Consider the following 16,364-nt stretch of genomic DNA (forward strand, 5'->3'; position numbering starts at 1 on the left):
GAACACGAATAAGTTGAAGTGAATTGAACAGGACTCCTCCTGTAGACACGTCCAGCTTTCAGCCGTTGGGTTTCCAATTAAATGCTGTTCTAAGTATTCTTTTCACCCCCCCCCCAACCCCTTATCTTTTCTTTTTTTGGGGAGGAAAAGGTCAATTAAACAATTATAGAAGTGAACGTGATGAAGGTCGGAGCAAGGCTTTCATGCAAAGGTCAAGAAGCTCTGGTGAATTGTCTCTTGGGTATCTCCTTTCTCTCAACATACTGTAGAGCAGTATGTGAAATACTGGACACCAGCCTGACCGTTGATCTTAAGCAGTCCAAAGAAGCCTGACGATTCTTACCGGGCAAACCCCCGTTAGCCGTAGGCAACAGGCGCAAAAACATTTGCTCCTATTCCGTAGCCGTTAAAGGGTTTTGAGATAGTTGAGAAGATGGATAAAGTGGAAAGTGCTTAAGAATTTTGACTTGTGTACAAACACATTTCACGGGTCTATCTCTCCTCCCCCCCGGGGGGAGGGCTCTTTGAAATTTAGACCTAATGAATTTTGAACACTGCTCTTTGCACGTAGTGTACTTTTCCTGTTTTTATTTTTTAAGTATATACTCTCTAGAGGACAGAGGCGATCACGTTCGCAAATCAAGAAACGAGTTCAGCCCTAATCCAGTGCAGTCAATCAGTTAGGGCCTGTTACCCGTTCTGATTGCTGTCATGGGGGATTCTTGTGCTAGGAGAGGACTCCTGTAGCATGCACAGGATTCAGACATGATGTGTAAACACTGGCGTCACACTGGATCGAAAGGACAAGAGCTGGTCCTCTGGTCCTAAGAGTTAGGGGGATCCTCAGGAGCTGGAGGGGATGCGGCCCAAGGGGATGCACTTTGAACACACATGGTGTTGCCTTATACTGAACCAGATCACTGGGCCATCGAGGTCAGTGTTGTCTACTCTGGCTGGCAGTGACTTTCTGGGGTTTCAGAGGGAGGCCTTGCACATCCCCTGTGACCCAATCCTTAGCTGGAGATGCCGGAGGTGTGAACCCGGGACCTTCTGCAAGCCAAGCAGATGCTCTCCCACTGAGTCACGGCCCCCTCCAGGGGAAATCAGCTGAAATCTTTCTCCCTGCATTGTTGCAAGAGTGGAAGAGTCCTCCTAGCCACGCAGTGGAGGCTGAAATGCAGCCCACTGAGCTCTCTTAGCATCACACAGGACGCATGGGTTGAATTTCCCCCACAGAGGGCAGCAAGAGAATCACGAAATGGAAACTAACCAGGTAGGGTCGCTAGGTCCCCCAGCCACTAGTGGGGAATGGGGGGGGGGGTTAGGGCTGCCAAGTTGGGAAACTTCTGGAGGTTTGGGGATGGAGCCCGGGGAGGACAGGAACTGTCCTCCATGGGGTACAATGCCACAGAGTCCACCCTCCAAAGAATCCATTTTCTCCAGGCGAACTGATCTCTGTAGTCTGGAAATGAGCTGTAATTTCAGGGGATCTTCAGGTCCCACCTGGAGGCTGGCATCCCTACATCCAGGGAAGCTCAGGTCTTGGGCATAGAATGCAATACACTTTTTCAAGAGAAGACCAGCGGCCTCTTAGTGAATCAACACACGGGGAGCTGTAGAAACAAACCCCATCTCTGCCCACGGTTGTTGCTTGCTACTACAGCTCAAATAGCACAATGCAGAAAGGTCACACGTTAACGGCTTTGTCTTCCTGTGCTGGCAAATCCATCAGGATTGGACCGCCTGTGGCTCTGGGCCACCTTCCACACTCCCCTTCCTGCCATGGTAAGAGTTTTTTCAGGCCGACGTCCCAAAACCTGTATCACTTTAGAGTTTCTCTTCCATTTAGTTTTCGATCCCTGAGAACAACAACGGGCATGCAAAACAGACACACGCCTTTAGTGCTTAATAGCCCAGGTTTAAGGGGGGGGGGGAGAGTTACTCAACAGATCGGGCCTGAGCTCATTTTCTGAAAAACGGCTGTGCTTCCATTTCTCTCTGAAGTCGATTTTATCTCACTAGAATAAATGACGTTCATAGTCCGTATTTTTTGCTGTTTCTCTCCCCCCCCCCAATTTCTGTGCCTGAATAATATGTGGATATGTGTTCCCTCCCCCCGCCCTTCCTTTTTAAGCATCCAGCGCTGAGGTGCTCTGGCCCTGTTAGTGATATCTGAAACAGCTGTTCCATGATAAACCCGAAGCAGCTGCATGGGAGTATGTGAGGGGAAAAAAAATATTAAGGAGAAATTTAGCCACCTCATGTTCCTAAAACTTGAGCTTGCATTCGCCACATTTTCTGCTAGGGCAGCAATTTGCAGACATTAAAATTCCTCCGTGTTGCGTATTAAAAAGTGCATACCTCGAGCAGCTAGGAAGTAATTGGTTCATTGTGGGAAAGGCCTAGGCCGAGCTCTTTGCGACGAGCTTATTTTAGAAGCCAAGCATCCTGCCGACACTGAAGCCCCCCTCAGGTGCTTCCGTGCAAGTGCCGGCAACGCCCACTTTCCCACAGCTTTGAGAGATATCTGGGAGCAGGAGCAAAGAGAGGGTGATCAGGAGGCAAGCGACCCTTTGGGAAATACAGAGGGGAGAGCCTAATAAGGCCAGTGACAGGTCGCCCAGACTACAGGAGAGTAGTAGGTCTTGGAGCTTGAAATGAGCTCTCTGGGATCCTTTGAATTTCCAGGATCGGGAGGGATTCTGGTCCTCAGAGCTGGTGTCCTTGCTTGAACTGCATTTAGTTCTCTCCTTTGACCAGCTTTCCAAATAACGACGCATGGAAATGGTGCCCGACTTGCAAAGTTCCTCGTATGGATATTTTGTTGTCCTTTCCAGGGTTACTGCCTGGAATTTTGTTCTGTTACTACAGTCTAACATGGCTACCCACCTGAAACTAGTTTGGATACCATGACACCTGTTGTATGCACACTGCCCAGATAGCACCCCATTGTTTCCATCCTGCCCCTTCGTCTTCCCCTAGCCTCAACAGAGGGGCTGCGGTGGATCAGAGGTTAAGATGGTGAGCTGCAGACCGGAAGGTCTGTAGTTCGGCAGTTCAAGACCCGAGTGCCTCGTGATGGAGAGAGCTCCCGTCTCTGGCCCCAGCTCCTGCCAGCCTCGCAGTTCGAATGCAGGAAATTGCAAGTAGATAAATAGGTACTGCTTCGGTGGGAAGGTAACGGCATTCTGTGCACCTCGGCGTCTAGTCATGCCGGCCACATGACCACGGAAACGTCTTCGGACAGTGCTGGCTCTTCGGCTCAGAAACGGAGATGTGAGCTGGCCAGCAGCGGGCAGGAGCCCGTAAAATCAGGAGATCCCCCACTCCCACCTGGGGGCTTACAACCCTGTGTCTCAAAGCATCTTACAATCTCCTTCCCTTCCTCTCCCCTCCACAGGCACCTTGTGAGGTAGGAGGGGCTGAGAGAGTTCTGAGAGAACTGGGACGGGCCCAAGGCCACCCAGCAGGCTTCATGTAGAGGAGGAGTGGGGAATCAACCCAGTTCCCCAGGTTAGAGGCCACTGCTCTTAACCACTACACCATGCTCATTATAATCTATTAAACGTTAGTAAACCAGGTTTGTAATTTCGAGCAGATCATGTGAAGTCTTCATTTGTGAGAAGCTGTTTGATGTAGAAAGCCAAAGCTTTGACTTCCCCAGAATTCTTTTTGCGCAAAGTGTTGTGCATCAGGCCAGAGCTGTTTTGGTTAAAAATTAATCCACTGCTTTATTATTTAGCTTTTGTCCCACTGTAAATCCATCTATATATCTAATAGCCAAGTTGCCCCCGTGAGTGCGGATCGCTAAATCAGCACTCCGGGGGCAGCTGGGGGGCAGGTTTGTGCACACGTGGGGCCGTCCCCACGTGTGCACAAAAATGCTAAATGTTGAAAAAAAAATCGGGGGGATGTTTAAATCCCCTCGAAAGTGCAAGAGGGAACGCTCTGCGTCCTACCTGGGTTCCCTGCGCAGGAAAGGAAACGAACGGCCGGAGAGGCCCAGCAGCGGCGACGGCAAGAGATAGGTGAGGAGGGGGAAGACAGTCGGGGAGGGGAAGAGAAACTGCTGAGGGCCCGGCGGATATAAGCCGCGCGGGCCTCGGTTCACGGGGGGGAAAAAGAAAGAGAGAGAGAGAGAGTCGGGGGGGAGGAAGAGAGACCGGTGAGGGGGGGAAGACAGCCCGGCGAGGCTCGGCGGATGGTAGGCGCGCGGGCCATGCTTCGAAGGGGGAAAGAGAGAGAGAGAGACGGGGGTGAGAGAGAGAGAGACTGGGGGGAAGACAGAGAAGGGGGGAGAGAGAGAGAACGGGGGAGAGACAGACAGAGAGAGAGAGGGACTGGGGGGGAAGAGAGAGAATGGTGGGAAAGAGAGAGACTGGCCCCCTCCCCGCGAGTATCACGGGTCCCCCTCTTGTTATGACATAATGAACAATAGTTGATGCCTTAGTGTGAAAAAAATCCGATAAAATAGCTCTTCTGTATTTTTTGGTATCCCTCCACCAAAATTGCTGCCTTCCTTTGCTTTTTATCTAACTATCCCGGATTACTTTAGAGCCAGTTTGGTGTAGTGTTTAAGTGCGCGGACTCCAATCTGGGAGATCCAAGTTTGATTCCCCACTCCTCCACTTGCACCTGGCTGGATGACCTTGGGCAAGCCGTAGTTGTGGTAAGAGTTGTTCTTGAAAAAAAGCAGCTTCTGTCAAGAGCTCTCTCAGCCCCACCTACCTCACAGGGTGTCTGTTGTGGGGAGGGGAAGGGAAAGGAATTTGTAAGCCGCTCTGAGACTCTGAGTGAAGGGCGGGGTATAAATTCAACTCAACCTTTCCTTCTCCTCCTCCTCATTAACTCGATAGAATGTGTAGCCCATTCCTGTTATGAAGGGAGGATTAAGAAAGATTCCTTACCTGGGCCACCTTTGTGATTGTTTTCAGGGGGAAATGGGCACTTCAATACATATTTTGTTTGAGCTTCCTCTTTATATTAGCCTTAGAAATAGGTTTGTAACACAGTACCGAGATAATTTTTCATCTTTGTCTCATCACAAGCTAGTCTTGCTCCTTTTATCTGATATATTTCCAAACCTTGCCCTTGCTGTTGTGAGATTTTTCCATTGGTTTAAGTGTTGGGTCCAGATGAGGCTACTTAACAGATGGGTTTTTGACTGCTCAAGACTTTTAGTCAAGGAGCTTTAATCAGATTAAAAGAAAGGAAAGGAAAGATAAAATAGCCAGCATGTAAAGTATAACCGTAACACTCTTTTTTGTTGGTTGACTAATGAAACCATGTAGAAAAAGCAAATAGCGTAAAAAGCATTCCCAAAGTCTACATCACTTGTTAAAGATACAGTCGCAGCCCACTCCAATGTGTGTTTGCTCAGAAATAAGACCCTACTGTGTTCAGTGCCGTTTACTCCCAGGTAAATTCAAGTAGGGTTGCAGCCTCAGCCTTAGTAGTGGATGAGGCTGTTTGTACAGCTGGAAGATTTCAAGCCCTATATGCTGCAGAGCTCCATTTGTTGACCTTCTGACATCAATCAACTCTGAATGGGTCACGGCAAGGAAAAAACCGGGGTAGAATTCCAACAGAGTGTAGGTTAATTTAAAGCTTTAGTTTCCTCTGAATACACAGCTACACTTGTAGATGCTACAAACTATATTTGTCTTTTTGGGGGGGAGGGAAGCTTGAAGTGTTTTCAAAGAGAATTTTGTGATGTGAAGCATTTTTTCTTCTTTTCTAGGCTCGCTTTCAGTTACCAACTGTGTCTAGATGCACTTATATTATTGGGATTTTTAAAATTTTGAGCGCTCAGGATTTTAAGACATGCAGCTTTAAGAGAGTGGGTTTCTCGTGTGTCTAATTGCCGTAAGTCAGCTGTGACTTGACAGCACTTTCCGCTGTGAATTGTTGTTTGATGGCAGTACATCCTTGGCCACCAGAAAAGGATGCTTAAAAACCCGATATGAAGGGAAATATCAGACACACTCTGTGGCTCGGGATTATAACAGAACGTAGTAAGCGAATTCAGCAGAATGGGTTTCCGTGCCTCTAAATGCCATGAGTCGCCTGTGGCTTGACGGCACTTTCCCCCACCAGTTGTTCTTTGATTTGAGGACGCCCTTGGCCACCAGAAAAGGATGCTTTAAAAACCAAATATGCAGGGTATTGTGTAGTGGGTTGCCGCATGGATGGATGATAGAGACTGGCGTAGTGCATAGCACGCTTTATTAGTACACAACAAAGACAATCAACAACGGCCGGCAGGCCAACTATATACACAACCAGGGGACACACCCCTGGGTCCCATTGGCGGGTTTGAATCTCCTGCCACGGTCCCATTGGTTCCCCCAGTGGAGGGACTAGGATCCTAGTCCCTATTGTTAAGCTGGACTCAAGCTCAGGAGTGTGCGCTGGCCTCTGGTGGCGGTCAGTGGACACAACAAAGGGAAATACCAGACACGCTCTGTGGTTTACCAGCTTTATATAGATTTAGGGACCACCTCTGAAGGATATGTCATACATTACATGGTAGACTTGCTTCCACAGCATATGGTGTACATGTCATGATGAACGCTTCAACATTTGAAGAGGAGTTACATAACCATAAACATGTAATAATAATAATATACTTTATTGTCATTGTACATAGTACAACGAAATTAAAGATGCAATCATTTTGGTGATCTACAACAATATTCATATGCACTCACACACCATTCACTACCGTCCCATAACTCCCTTAAGGTTGACATAAGAAGTTAAAACCACCAATGTCACCCAAATTCCAATTTCATACAGCATTTAAGGCAATAATAAGTCTCGAATAAAAACTATTATTTTTAATCGATTTGTCCTTGCTTTAATTGTCCTATATCTTCTGCCCGAAGGCAGCAGTTCAGACAGGGAATGCTCACGATGTGACAAGTCCTGGCAAAATGTTCTTTGCTTTTTTCAAACATCGAGAACACATGCCAGAAGGCTATATGTTGCCTGGTGCTTTATTTTAGAGCCCAGGAAGATCCTTTCTTGTGCGGGAAATGTAGGGTTGCCAGGCCCCATCCCCATCATGGCAGGGGGGATTTGTGGGGCGTTCTGGGGGTGGGCAGGACATCATGTGCAATGGTCCCCAATGCGATGATGTCACCTGGAAGTGACATCATTGTATTGGTGATGTGTGCAACGCACTGGTTTTAGGTGAAACTGGGTTTTTTTGCCTTCAAAACCATAGTTTCCCAAAAAAACAGCCTTTCACAGTGTGATGACATCACCCCCAGAAGTGACATCATTGTGTCAGGGATGACGCACAACGATGTTCCTGTTTGGGGGTGGGGTTTCCCCAGTGGCCAGCAGCGTATCGAAACCCCCATAAGCAGGGGAACCCCTGCTGGGACTGGGGGCTGGCAACCCTGGGGAAATGGCATGGTGGGAGTTAACCCCCCCTTCTCCTACACTGAGGTCTGTCATTAACACCAGCATCTTCCTTGGTCAATGCTTAAAGCCAACTCTTTGGATCCCAGCTGTTATCTTTCATTGCGAAGTTGCTACCAGAAACCTGAATAGTGATGTGGGAAAGTTCAGACACATGAAACTGACTGTTGCCTCTTTCTGTCCCGGAGAAAATCTACTGATCCTAGTAGCTTAAACTGACTTTAAGTAACCACATCGGAAATTTCGTATCACTGTTCGTCTGACTAGAAGCTACACTAATATAATACACTCCTAGATAATTACAGCTCACTCTCTTTTTTAAAACTGACCTCTTAATTGTCCTACAGCGAGGTTACCTTGGGGGGTTGTGATGCCTTTACAGACTGTTGTACTCAGTGTCCAAGCCAAGTACCCTGCTGAGTTTGTTTTGTGGAGCTGGTAAACATCAAAGGTTAGCTTGTGAACACACTTGTACCTGCAGGCGACCTCGAGTACCATGCAGGCATTTAAAATTGTTTCTTGTTTTCTTGCTTCTTGTGGACTATGCAAACAATACCAGTGATTTTCTTGCGGGTTGGGTGGTTATTTAAAACCCAACAGCCTATTATGTATTTTAAAAATATATATCAGTGGAGCAAGCCTGTTCTAAGTGTGATCTTTATCTGATCACATGCTCCCAAATTGGCTGTTCACAATCAAAAAGACCTTGTAGCAAGTTGAGCGGCTGCCAATGACACCCGCTGCTGGAAAAATAAAATCATTTAACTTGAACCGACATGCTGCGATGCAACCGAGGCAGCATATTTTGGAAATGATGTCTGGACCTGTGCCAGTAGGTAGCAGTGGAAGCACGTGGAGAAGACAGCAGGTAGTCCACCCACAGTGTTTGGGTGTGCAACTGTAGTTTCATTAACCACTGAGACGAGAGTGTTGGCTTTGAATCTGGATGCTTCCATAGACTCGCTGGTTATCATTAGATCCCAAGCCTGGCAGATAAATATATATTGGGGGTTGGTGTGGGGAAAATCTAAGCTGTACAGGTTCGACTTGGATGTCTAGCACCCAATATCTACACTATGTCGTGTCTGCTGCTAATCCTTTCTAAGGGGAGAGTTCACAATCAGTATGTTTTGTTGTTGTCAGCAACATATGTCTCTGCTGCTTCCCCTATTGACATATCACACCTTCCCTTACTAGCAATCTGTTTGAAGTTCAGGAAAAAGTCCCATGGTCACACTTAGTCAGGAGGGTATTCTGGTTTCATCTTGGTTCTTGGTCCACTAGAAGTTCTATCTCTGCATACTTCTAGCACCTGCCCCCCCCCCCACCTGCCTCATCTTCCACCTTTTCTTTCCCCAAAGTGCTCCCTCATACGTGTTATCTTCTAGGTGTGCTCCCAACGCACCCCTGTGTCACTCTACTGCTGTTTATGTTGGGGCAGAAGCAAAAGGACGAATGTTCCCATTTATCCAGTGATGGGCTCCTCCTTATTAAAGTAAAGGTAAAGGTTCCCTTGCTCGAAAGCCAGTCGAATCCGACTCTAGGGTTGCGGTGCTCATCTCCGTTTCAATGCCGAAGAGCCAGCGCTGTCCGAAGATGTTTCCGTGGTCATGTGGCCGGCATGACTAAACCCCAAGGCGCACGGAACGCTGTTACCTTCCCACCGAAGTGGTACCTATTGATCTACTTGCAATTTCTTGATTTCGAACTGCTAGGTTGGCAGGAGCTGGAACTAGAGACGGGAGCTCACTCCGTCATGCGGCACCCGGGTCTCGAACTGCTGAACTACCAATCTTCCACAACCTGCAGCTCAGCGTCTTAACCACTTGAGCCACCTTATTGCATGTACATATAGTAGCACACTGGAGAATTATCTGTATCTGTTGGTATAATGGCCACCAAGCAGCATGAAGAGTATCTGTTACGCAATCGGTATTGCTTACAAGCTTTCTATGAGTCGGTCAGTCAGGTTTTTATCTCACCGTTTCTCCAACGATTTCAGGGCAGTGGGCACCTTTCTATCGTGCTCCGTTTCATCCTCAGCAGGTTAGGTAGGTTAGGATGAAAGATACTGTCCCATGATTCCTGTTGGCAGCGGAGGAGAGGACTCACAATAATGGGTTTAAATTAAGGTCAGGAAGCTACTGGCTGGGTGTTAGGAAAGATTTTTTGACAGAGTTGTGCAACAGTGGAATCAGCTGCCTCGGGAGGTGATGAGCTCCCCCTCCCTGGCATTCTCTAAGCAGCGGCTGGACAAACCCTTGTCAGGGAGGCTCTAGGCTGATCCTGCATTGAGCAGGGGGGTTGGATGAGGGGTGTGTGGCCCCTTCCAACCGTGGGATTCTAGGATTCTGAGATCACCCAGTAGGCTTCATGGTTGAGTTGGGGATTGATTTGCACTTGGGCTAATGTAACATGCTAACCTCTGTGCCATGTATTAGAGATCATGTCCGAGGTGAGATTTGAACAGGCAGCCTCCTGCACCGCAGCTCTGACTGTTACCCGCTGTGCTATGGCAGCTCTTGTGTGATGCTTTTGTGGAGAATAGTGATGGTCTTTGCAAGGCGGTTATCCTGTTTGGAACAATAGCAGTTCATCGATATCTATTCATACAATTCTACCTTGCCTTTCTTACAGTGACCCTCTGGGAACATACATGGCTCTGCCCTCCCTCATTTCATCCTCACAGCAGTCCTGTGAGGTAGGATAGATTCAGAGAGAGGGAGAGAGAGAGAGAGAGAGGCAGCGTGATCAGCCCCGGGTCACCCAATAAACGTGATGACTGAGTAGGGATTAGAGTAGACAAGTGGGGACCCACCAGAAACTTGCACAGAGGCTGCATCCCTTCCCCCTCGTTGCTTCCTTCTCTCTTACTCCTTCTCTAAAAATCTTCTCTTCTTTGTCCTTCTCTAAAAATCTTCTCTTCTTTTAGATAAGCATATGGAGCAGAGGTCCATCAGTGGCTATTAGCCACAAGGTATAGCTAGGGGCTCTGGGGCAAGTGATGCTCTGTCTTATTGGTGCCTGGGGGGGGGGTCAACAGTGGGAGGGCTTCTAATGTCCTGGCCCCACTGGTGGACCTCCTGATGGCACTGGTATTTCTGGCCACTGTGTGACACAGAGTGTTGGACTGGATGGGCCTTTGGCCTGATCCAACATTGGCGTCTCTTATGTTCTTATGTTCTTATGTCCCCCTCCCCTTATCTGTCAAACTACCCCACCTCTTTTGCTTCCATCCCTTCTCTATCTACCCCCCTTCTGTGTTAACTTCTCCCCATTCCCTTTATCTGTCAACCTACCTGCATTTCACTCCTTTTCCCCATTTCCCTTATCTGCCCATCTACCCCATATCTTTTATTATTTATTTATAAATTAGATTTATGAATCGTCCAGCCCTAGATTACTCAGGGCTCGGAACAATGGACAGCAAAACACTAAAACATCAAACAACAAAGCACAATAACAGTTCAGTTTAGATTAAAACAATTCTCAGATGATGTTAACATAAGCCGAGTTTTCAGACTGCACGCCACACCACGGAAGGGGAGGGAGGTATTAGAAAAGAAGGAAAAGGAACTGGGGAAAGGATAGAGCGTGCCCAGTCAGGATGGTGTCTGTCACTGTCCTCAACCAAAAGTCTATTGGAACATCTCTGCTTTGCAGTCTCTGCAGAATTGCATCAAGTCCCACAGGGGCCGGGTGTCTCTTGGCAGAGAGTTCCACCAGGAAAGAGCCAGGGCTAAAAAAAACCCCGGCTCTGGTCGAGGACAGTGGATGTCTTTTGGGCCAGGGATCCCCCCCCCCCCCACACACACCTTTCCTCCATCAGTCTACCCAACCTTTGCTACTCTCCCTACCTACCCCCCACCCCTGGCACTTCACTCACCCCCATCTTTGCAGCTCTCCCCATCTACCCACCCCACCCTTGGCATTCCACTCACCCACCACTCTTGTTGCTCTCCCTATCTATCCCCCCACTATTTTGGGGGGAATTTTACCCCTCCACACTGTTTTTTAAGTCAGGTTGCTTTTTATGCACACCTAGGGAGTCCCCCCATGTGTGCAGAAATTCTCTTTAGCTTCTGTATGGCCCCAATCCATGCATTTAGCTGCCTGCGGATGGGGGTAATGGGTGGCTATTAGAATATAAGATGCTCCATTGAATGTTATGGAGCTTGAGTTTTCTGTTCTGCAGAACGATAATTGCCTTGAATTTTTAGTTTCCTTACAATCGTGAACTAAAAAGTGCTTAAAATTCCCTGGTAGTTAACAACATGCACTGTTCACATTTTGTAACTCTTTTACAGCAGCTAGAAGTTTTATTCGGACTGCAGTCGTAACAATTGGCTTCAAAACAAGCGATAATTCTAAATCCTTCAAATCTCTTGCTGCCTTATTTAAACCTCCCAGAGCCTGAGACAGATTTGGACACAGTTGTTGGTACCCTCTTTTTACATGCTGTTCTTTTTTCCCTTCTTTATAGGTCCTTTTGTTCTGCATCACAGCCGCGCTGTTTATGTTCTTTTTCAGGTACGTTGCCTATACCCCCCCCCCCCCTTTTATTTTAAAAGACTTGGTGGGCCAGAAAAATGTCTTAAAAGTTCTTAGTAGGACCTGCGGCGGAATACAAAATTTTAAAATATTCCTGAAATCTTCCGAAATGGCCCGCTTATTAATTTCATTTAGTTTAAACAAAAGCCCTGTTAATGTGTGACAGTGGACTCATGTACATCCTGCCTGTATATGTGTACATCTGTTTGTAAGGAAGAGCCAACACATGTTCACTTTATGAATGAAGCCAGGAGCTAGTGCCTGGATAAATATGGACGTTGTATTGCACATTCAGCTGTACCTGACTATGACATGAGAATTCCTAAACTCATATACAGAGAACAAAGAAGTATACACTGTACACGGATTGTACGTGTGTTTGCTGTAACTTGAGAACAGGGTTTAGGGTTGCCAGGTCTGGGTTGGGAAATACCTGGAGATTTTGGGGGGTGAATCCGGGAGAGGGCGGGGTTTGGGGAGGGGAGGGGCCTCAGCGCGGTAGAGTGCCATAGAGTCTACCCTTCAAAGCAGCCATTTTCTCCAGTGGAGCTGATCTCTGTCTGCTGGAGATCAGTTGTAAACGTGGGAGATCTCCAGGCCCCACCTGGAGGCTGGCAACCCTAACAGGGCTAAAGATAATACCTAGTATTACTTGTGGAGTACCACATGCTATTGAGGTTTGAAAACTAATATTCGTTCTAAAAGGCGAAATAAGAGCTTCTGAATACGTCTGGTGTTAGGAAAAGCTATGAGAATATGCATATAGTATAGAGTTTTTTGAGTGAGTCTCTTCAAGAGAATGGATGTTTTACTTAAGGCAGCTGTAGCTCAGTTGTCATTCCTGATTTATGTCTTAATTAACTTGAAAAAAAATTCAGGGGAGAAGAAGAAAATCCTAAACCTTACAGGTTGATAAAAGAGTGCAAGAACTAATAAGCAAAGTAATACATTGCATTATTCTGTAGGATTAACCCTGTCCCTATATGCACCCACAACAGTTGGCAAAAATGGCGTTCATTTCGGAAATGTTGCAAAACATGTTGCTGTGGGAACTAGAAAGTATTCTGATTTCCTGTCTGTACTTGTCGTGATGTTCTGTCTTGGGGCCATGGGTATCTGAAATCTTTTTGCAGCTGTCTCTCTGCTCTTCATAAACACTGTAACCTCATGTTGTTCTGTCAAATATTGACTCATGCAGGAAGCTGACTCTGCCTTGCTTAGCTGTACAGAACTATACATTATCATGGCTAATGTGTTTTCCCCAAACCCATTTGAGAAAATAAGCATGAGAGGTGGGAGAGGAGGCCCAGTTTGGGGGTTGGCAAACTCTTCTTCCACATACCTGCCAATTCACCACTGGAAATGTCTCCAAAGTTGGTTCCCACTCCATATCCAGGTTTCCTTCTGATTTTGAGGAAAATTGGGAGGGACAGAAGCCCCAGTTGAGGTGAGGGGGCAATTTACAGGGGAGGAATTATGGGTAAGAGGAAAGTATAAGTAATCTGTCCAGTTCTCCTCCGTAGAAATATATGGCTGGGAACTCTGTGTGTTCTCATAATGTGCAGCCACTCCTATAGACGGAGAGTCAGGCTACACATCAGAATAGAGTACCTACCACTGGGCTAATATAAACACACTTATTTGATCTTGAGGAGATGCCAGTGGAAATCTTTTGGCCCATGACATTGGGTTCTCTGAGCTGAGACTATACCTTCTGGTGTCCTGAACAATCCTCTACTAATGAGTACTGCAAAGAAGAAGAAGAAGAAGAAGGAGAAGAAGAGATTGGATTTATAAGAACATAAGAACATAAGAGACGCCAATGTTGGATCAGGCCAAAGGCCCATCGAGTCCAACACTTTGTGTCACACAGTGGCCAGAAATACCAGTGCCATCAGGAGGTCCAGCAGTGGGGCCAGGACATTAGAAGCCCTCCCACTGTTGACCCCGCCCTTCACTACCCAAAGGTATCTCAGAGCGGCTTACAAACTCCTTTCCCTTCCCCTCCCCACAACAGGCACCCTGTGAGGTAGGTGGGGCTGAGAGAGCTCTTGACAGAAACTGTTCTTTTTCAAGAACAGCTCTTATCAGAACTATGGCTTGCCCAAGGTCATCCAACCAGGCGCAAGTGGAGGAGTGGGGATTCAAACCCGATTCTCCCAGATTAGAGTCCGCGCTCTTAACCACTACACCAGAGAGGACGCTCAAGAACAGGAAAAAAACACATTTTTTCGAGGAAGCTTTTCTGCCAACACTGTTCCCTCTAAGTTGAGTTAGTGTGAGCCAGCTCACAGTTTTTTAGCCTCCAGCTCACACATTTTTATCTTAGCTCAGGAAGGATGGGGCTCCAGAGCAAACAAATTGATGCAGTAGCCAAATTGCTTGCTCACAACTTTAATGCCGGTAGCTCACAAAGTAGAATTTTTGCTCACAAGACTCCCACAGCTTACAGGAAGCAGTGTCTGCCATTTCTAATATCCTCTGAGGAACCCCAGAACACACGTTGAAAACTAGTGCCCAACGTCAGTGCTTCTTGCCAAATGGATTCAGATAGACAGTTATTACACTTTGTAAAGACCATCTGTGTTTGTTGAGTATTGGGAATTGTACAGAACTAAGTGATCGTGGCCAGTGTTGGAAACCTTGGACTATGTGGACCTTACATGTGATCTACCAAGGCAGCTTGTTGTGATGCACAGCATCATACGTTAAGATGCCTTGTGAAAACATGAAAAGAAATGCAAGGAAATAATTGTTGGAAACTAACCCTAGAAGGCTCAATGTGTGTGAATTTGTGCTGTAAGGTGGTGGTTGCTTCCCACTGCTAGTTCTCTGCGGATGAGAGAAGCCTGCTTTGTCCAAAAATACCAGTAGGCGAAAGTGTATTCTCATTGTCTTCTGAGATGGATTTTCTCCTTTTCTGAATTCTTTATGGGCCAGGGGCAATGTTCCCTCTAAGCTGTGGGAGTCTTGTGAGCAAAAATTCTACTTTGTGAGCTACTGGCGTTAATGTTGTGAGCAAGCAATTTGGCAACTGCATAAATTATTTATTTACTTATTTATTAAATTTATATCCCGCCTTCCCCAAATGGGCTCAGGGCGGCTAAGAGAAGAGGCATATGCCATGATTAAAAAAACTAAAAACAGAATAAAACAATCCATCACAAACAAAGTGCCGGTGCTCTAGATATTAAACTCTTATCAGTCCAAGATGGGGTTCCATTAACCAGCATGACCCATCAGCATAAGTTCCGGTTAATACTGTCGTCCCTTCATGACCTTCAGGTCGTCTGGTCATCTTTCCAGGGCCAGCTCACATCCTGATAGAATCCACCGTCAAAGATGGCAACTCGGTGGTGGTACAGTAGTGGCGGCGGCTGCTATGCAAAAGCCTGGCGAAAGAGTTCCGTCTTACAGGCCCTGCGGAACTGCTTAAGGTCCCGCAGGGCCCAGATCTCCTCCGGGAGCTCATTCCACCAGATAGGAGCCGCCACTGAAAAGGCCCTGGCCCTGGTTGCAGTCAACTTGATGTCCTTGGGGCCTGGAATAACCAAAAGATGTTGCGCCCCTTACCGTAGTGCTCTTGGGGGGACATATGGGGAAAGGCGGTCCCTTAGGTAAGCTGGACCCTGGCCATCAAGGGCTTTATAGGTAAAAATCAGCACTTTGAAGCGAATTCAGTACGCTATAGGCAGCCAGTGCAGTGCCTTCAGCACTGGCTGGATGTGGTCCCACCTAGTCAGACCCATCAACAGCCTGGCTGCCGCATTCTGCACTAGCTGCAGCTTCCGGATTTGCGACAGAGGCAGCCCCATGTAGAGAGCGTTACGGTACTCCAACCTTGAGGTGACCGTCGCATGGATCATTGTGGCCAAGTCATCGCGGTCAAGGAAGGGAACCAACTGCCGCGCCAGCCGTTTGCTCTGCAGCCATCCTTCCTGAGCTAAGACAAAAATGTGTGAGCCGGAGGCTAAAAAACGTGAGCTAGCTCACACTAACTCAGCTTAGAGGGAACACTGGCCAGGGGCCTTAGCTCAGTGACAGAGCACAAGGTTACTGTAAGGCCTCAGTTTCAATCCCTGACATTTCTGGTGGCAAAATTGGGAAACACTCCGGCCTAAGAGCCCGGAGAGCCACTACCAGAGTACACAGAACTGGGCAAGGTAGAGCAGTGATGGACTTGGGATTAACCACAAAAAGAAGAGAAAAAAAACCCTATCAATCAAGCTGCCTTATCCTACCCATTAAGAGAGGGCGTGTTTCACTCAGAAAGTGTGAAGCTGCCAGAAAGATTGGTTTGTTGCCTGCTGTATCTGAGGGCCAGATGGGATGTGGTGATGGGAGATCTTTTCCTCAGGTTTTTGAAGGGTCCGCAGCATCCGAGT

General features: G+C 47.3%; 1 protein-coding gene across 1 annotated transcript in view; it reads left to right on the forward strand.

Annotated features, from left to right (window-relative positions):
- Nucleotides 1-16,364, forward strand: part of TMEM135 (transmembrane protein 135) — a 264,168-nt gene that overhangs the window by 161,535 nt on the left and 86,269 nt on the right. Inside the window, exon 6 of the mRNA XM_015427835.1 lies at nt 11,912-11,958. Coding sequence (XP_015283321.1) covers nt 11,912-11,958 — 47 coding nt within the window. The remainder of the gene's footprint in view (nt 1-11,911; nt 11,959-16,364) is intronic.

The sequence above is a fragment of the Gekko japonicus genome, unplaced genomic scaffold (genome assembly GCF_001447785.1).
Source record: "Gekko japonicus isolate JY-2015 unplaced genomic scaffold, Gekko_japonicus_V1.1 scaffold612, whole genome shotgun sequence".
Taxonomy (NCBI): Eukaryota; Metazoa; Chordata; class Lepidosauria; order Squamata; family Gekkonidae; genus Gekko; species Gekko japonicus.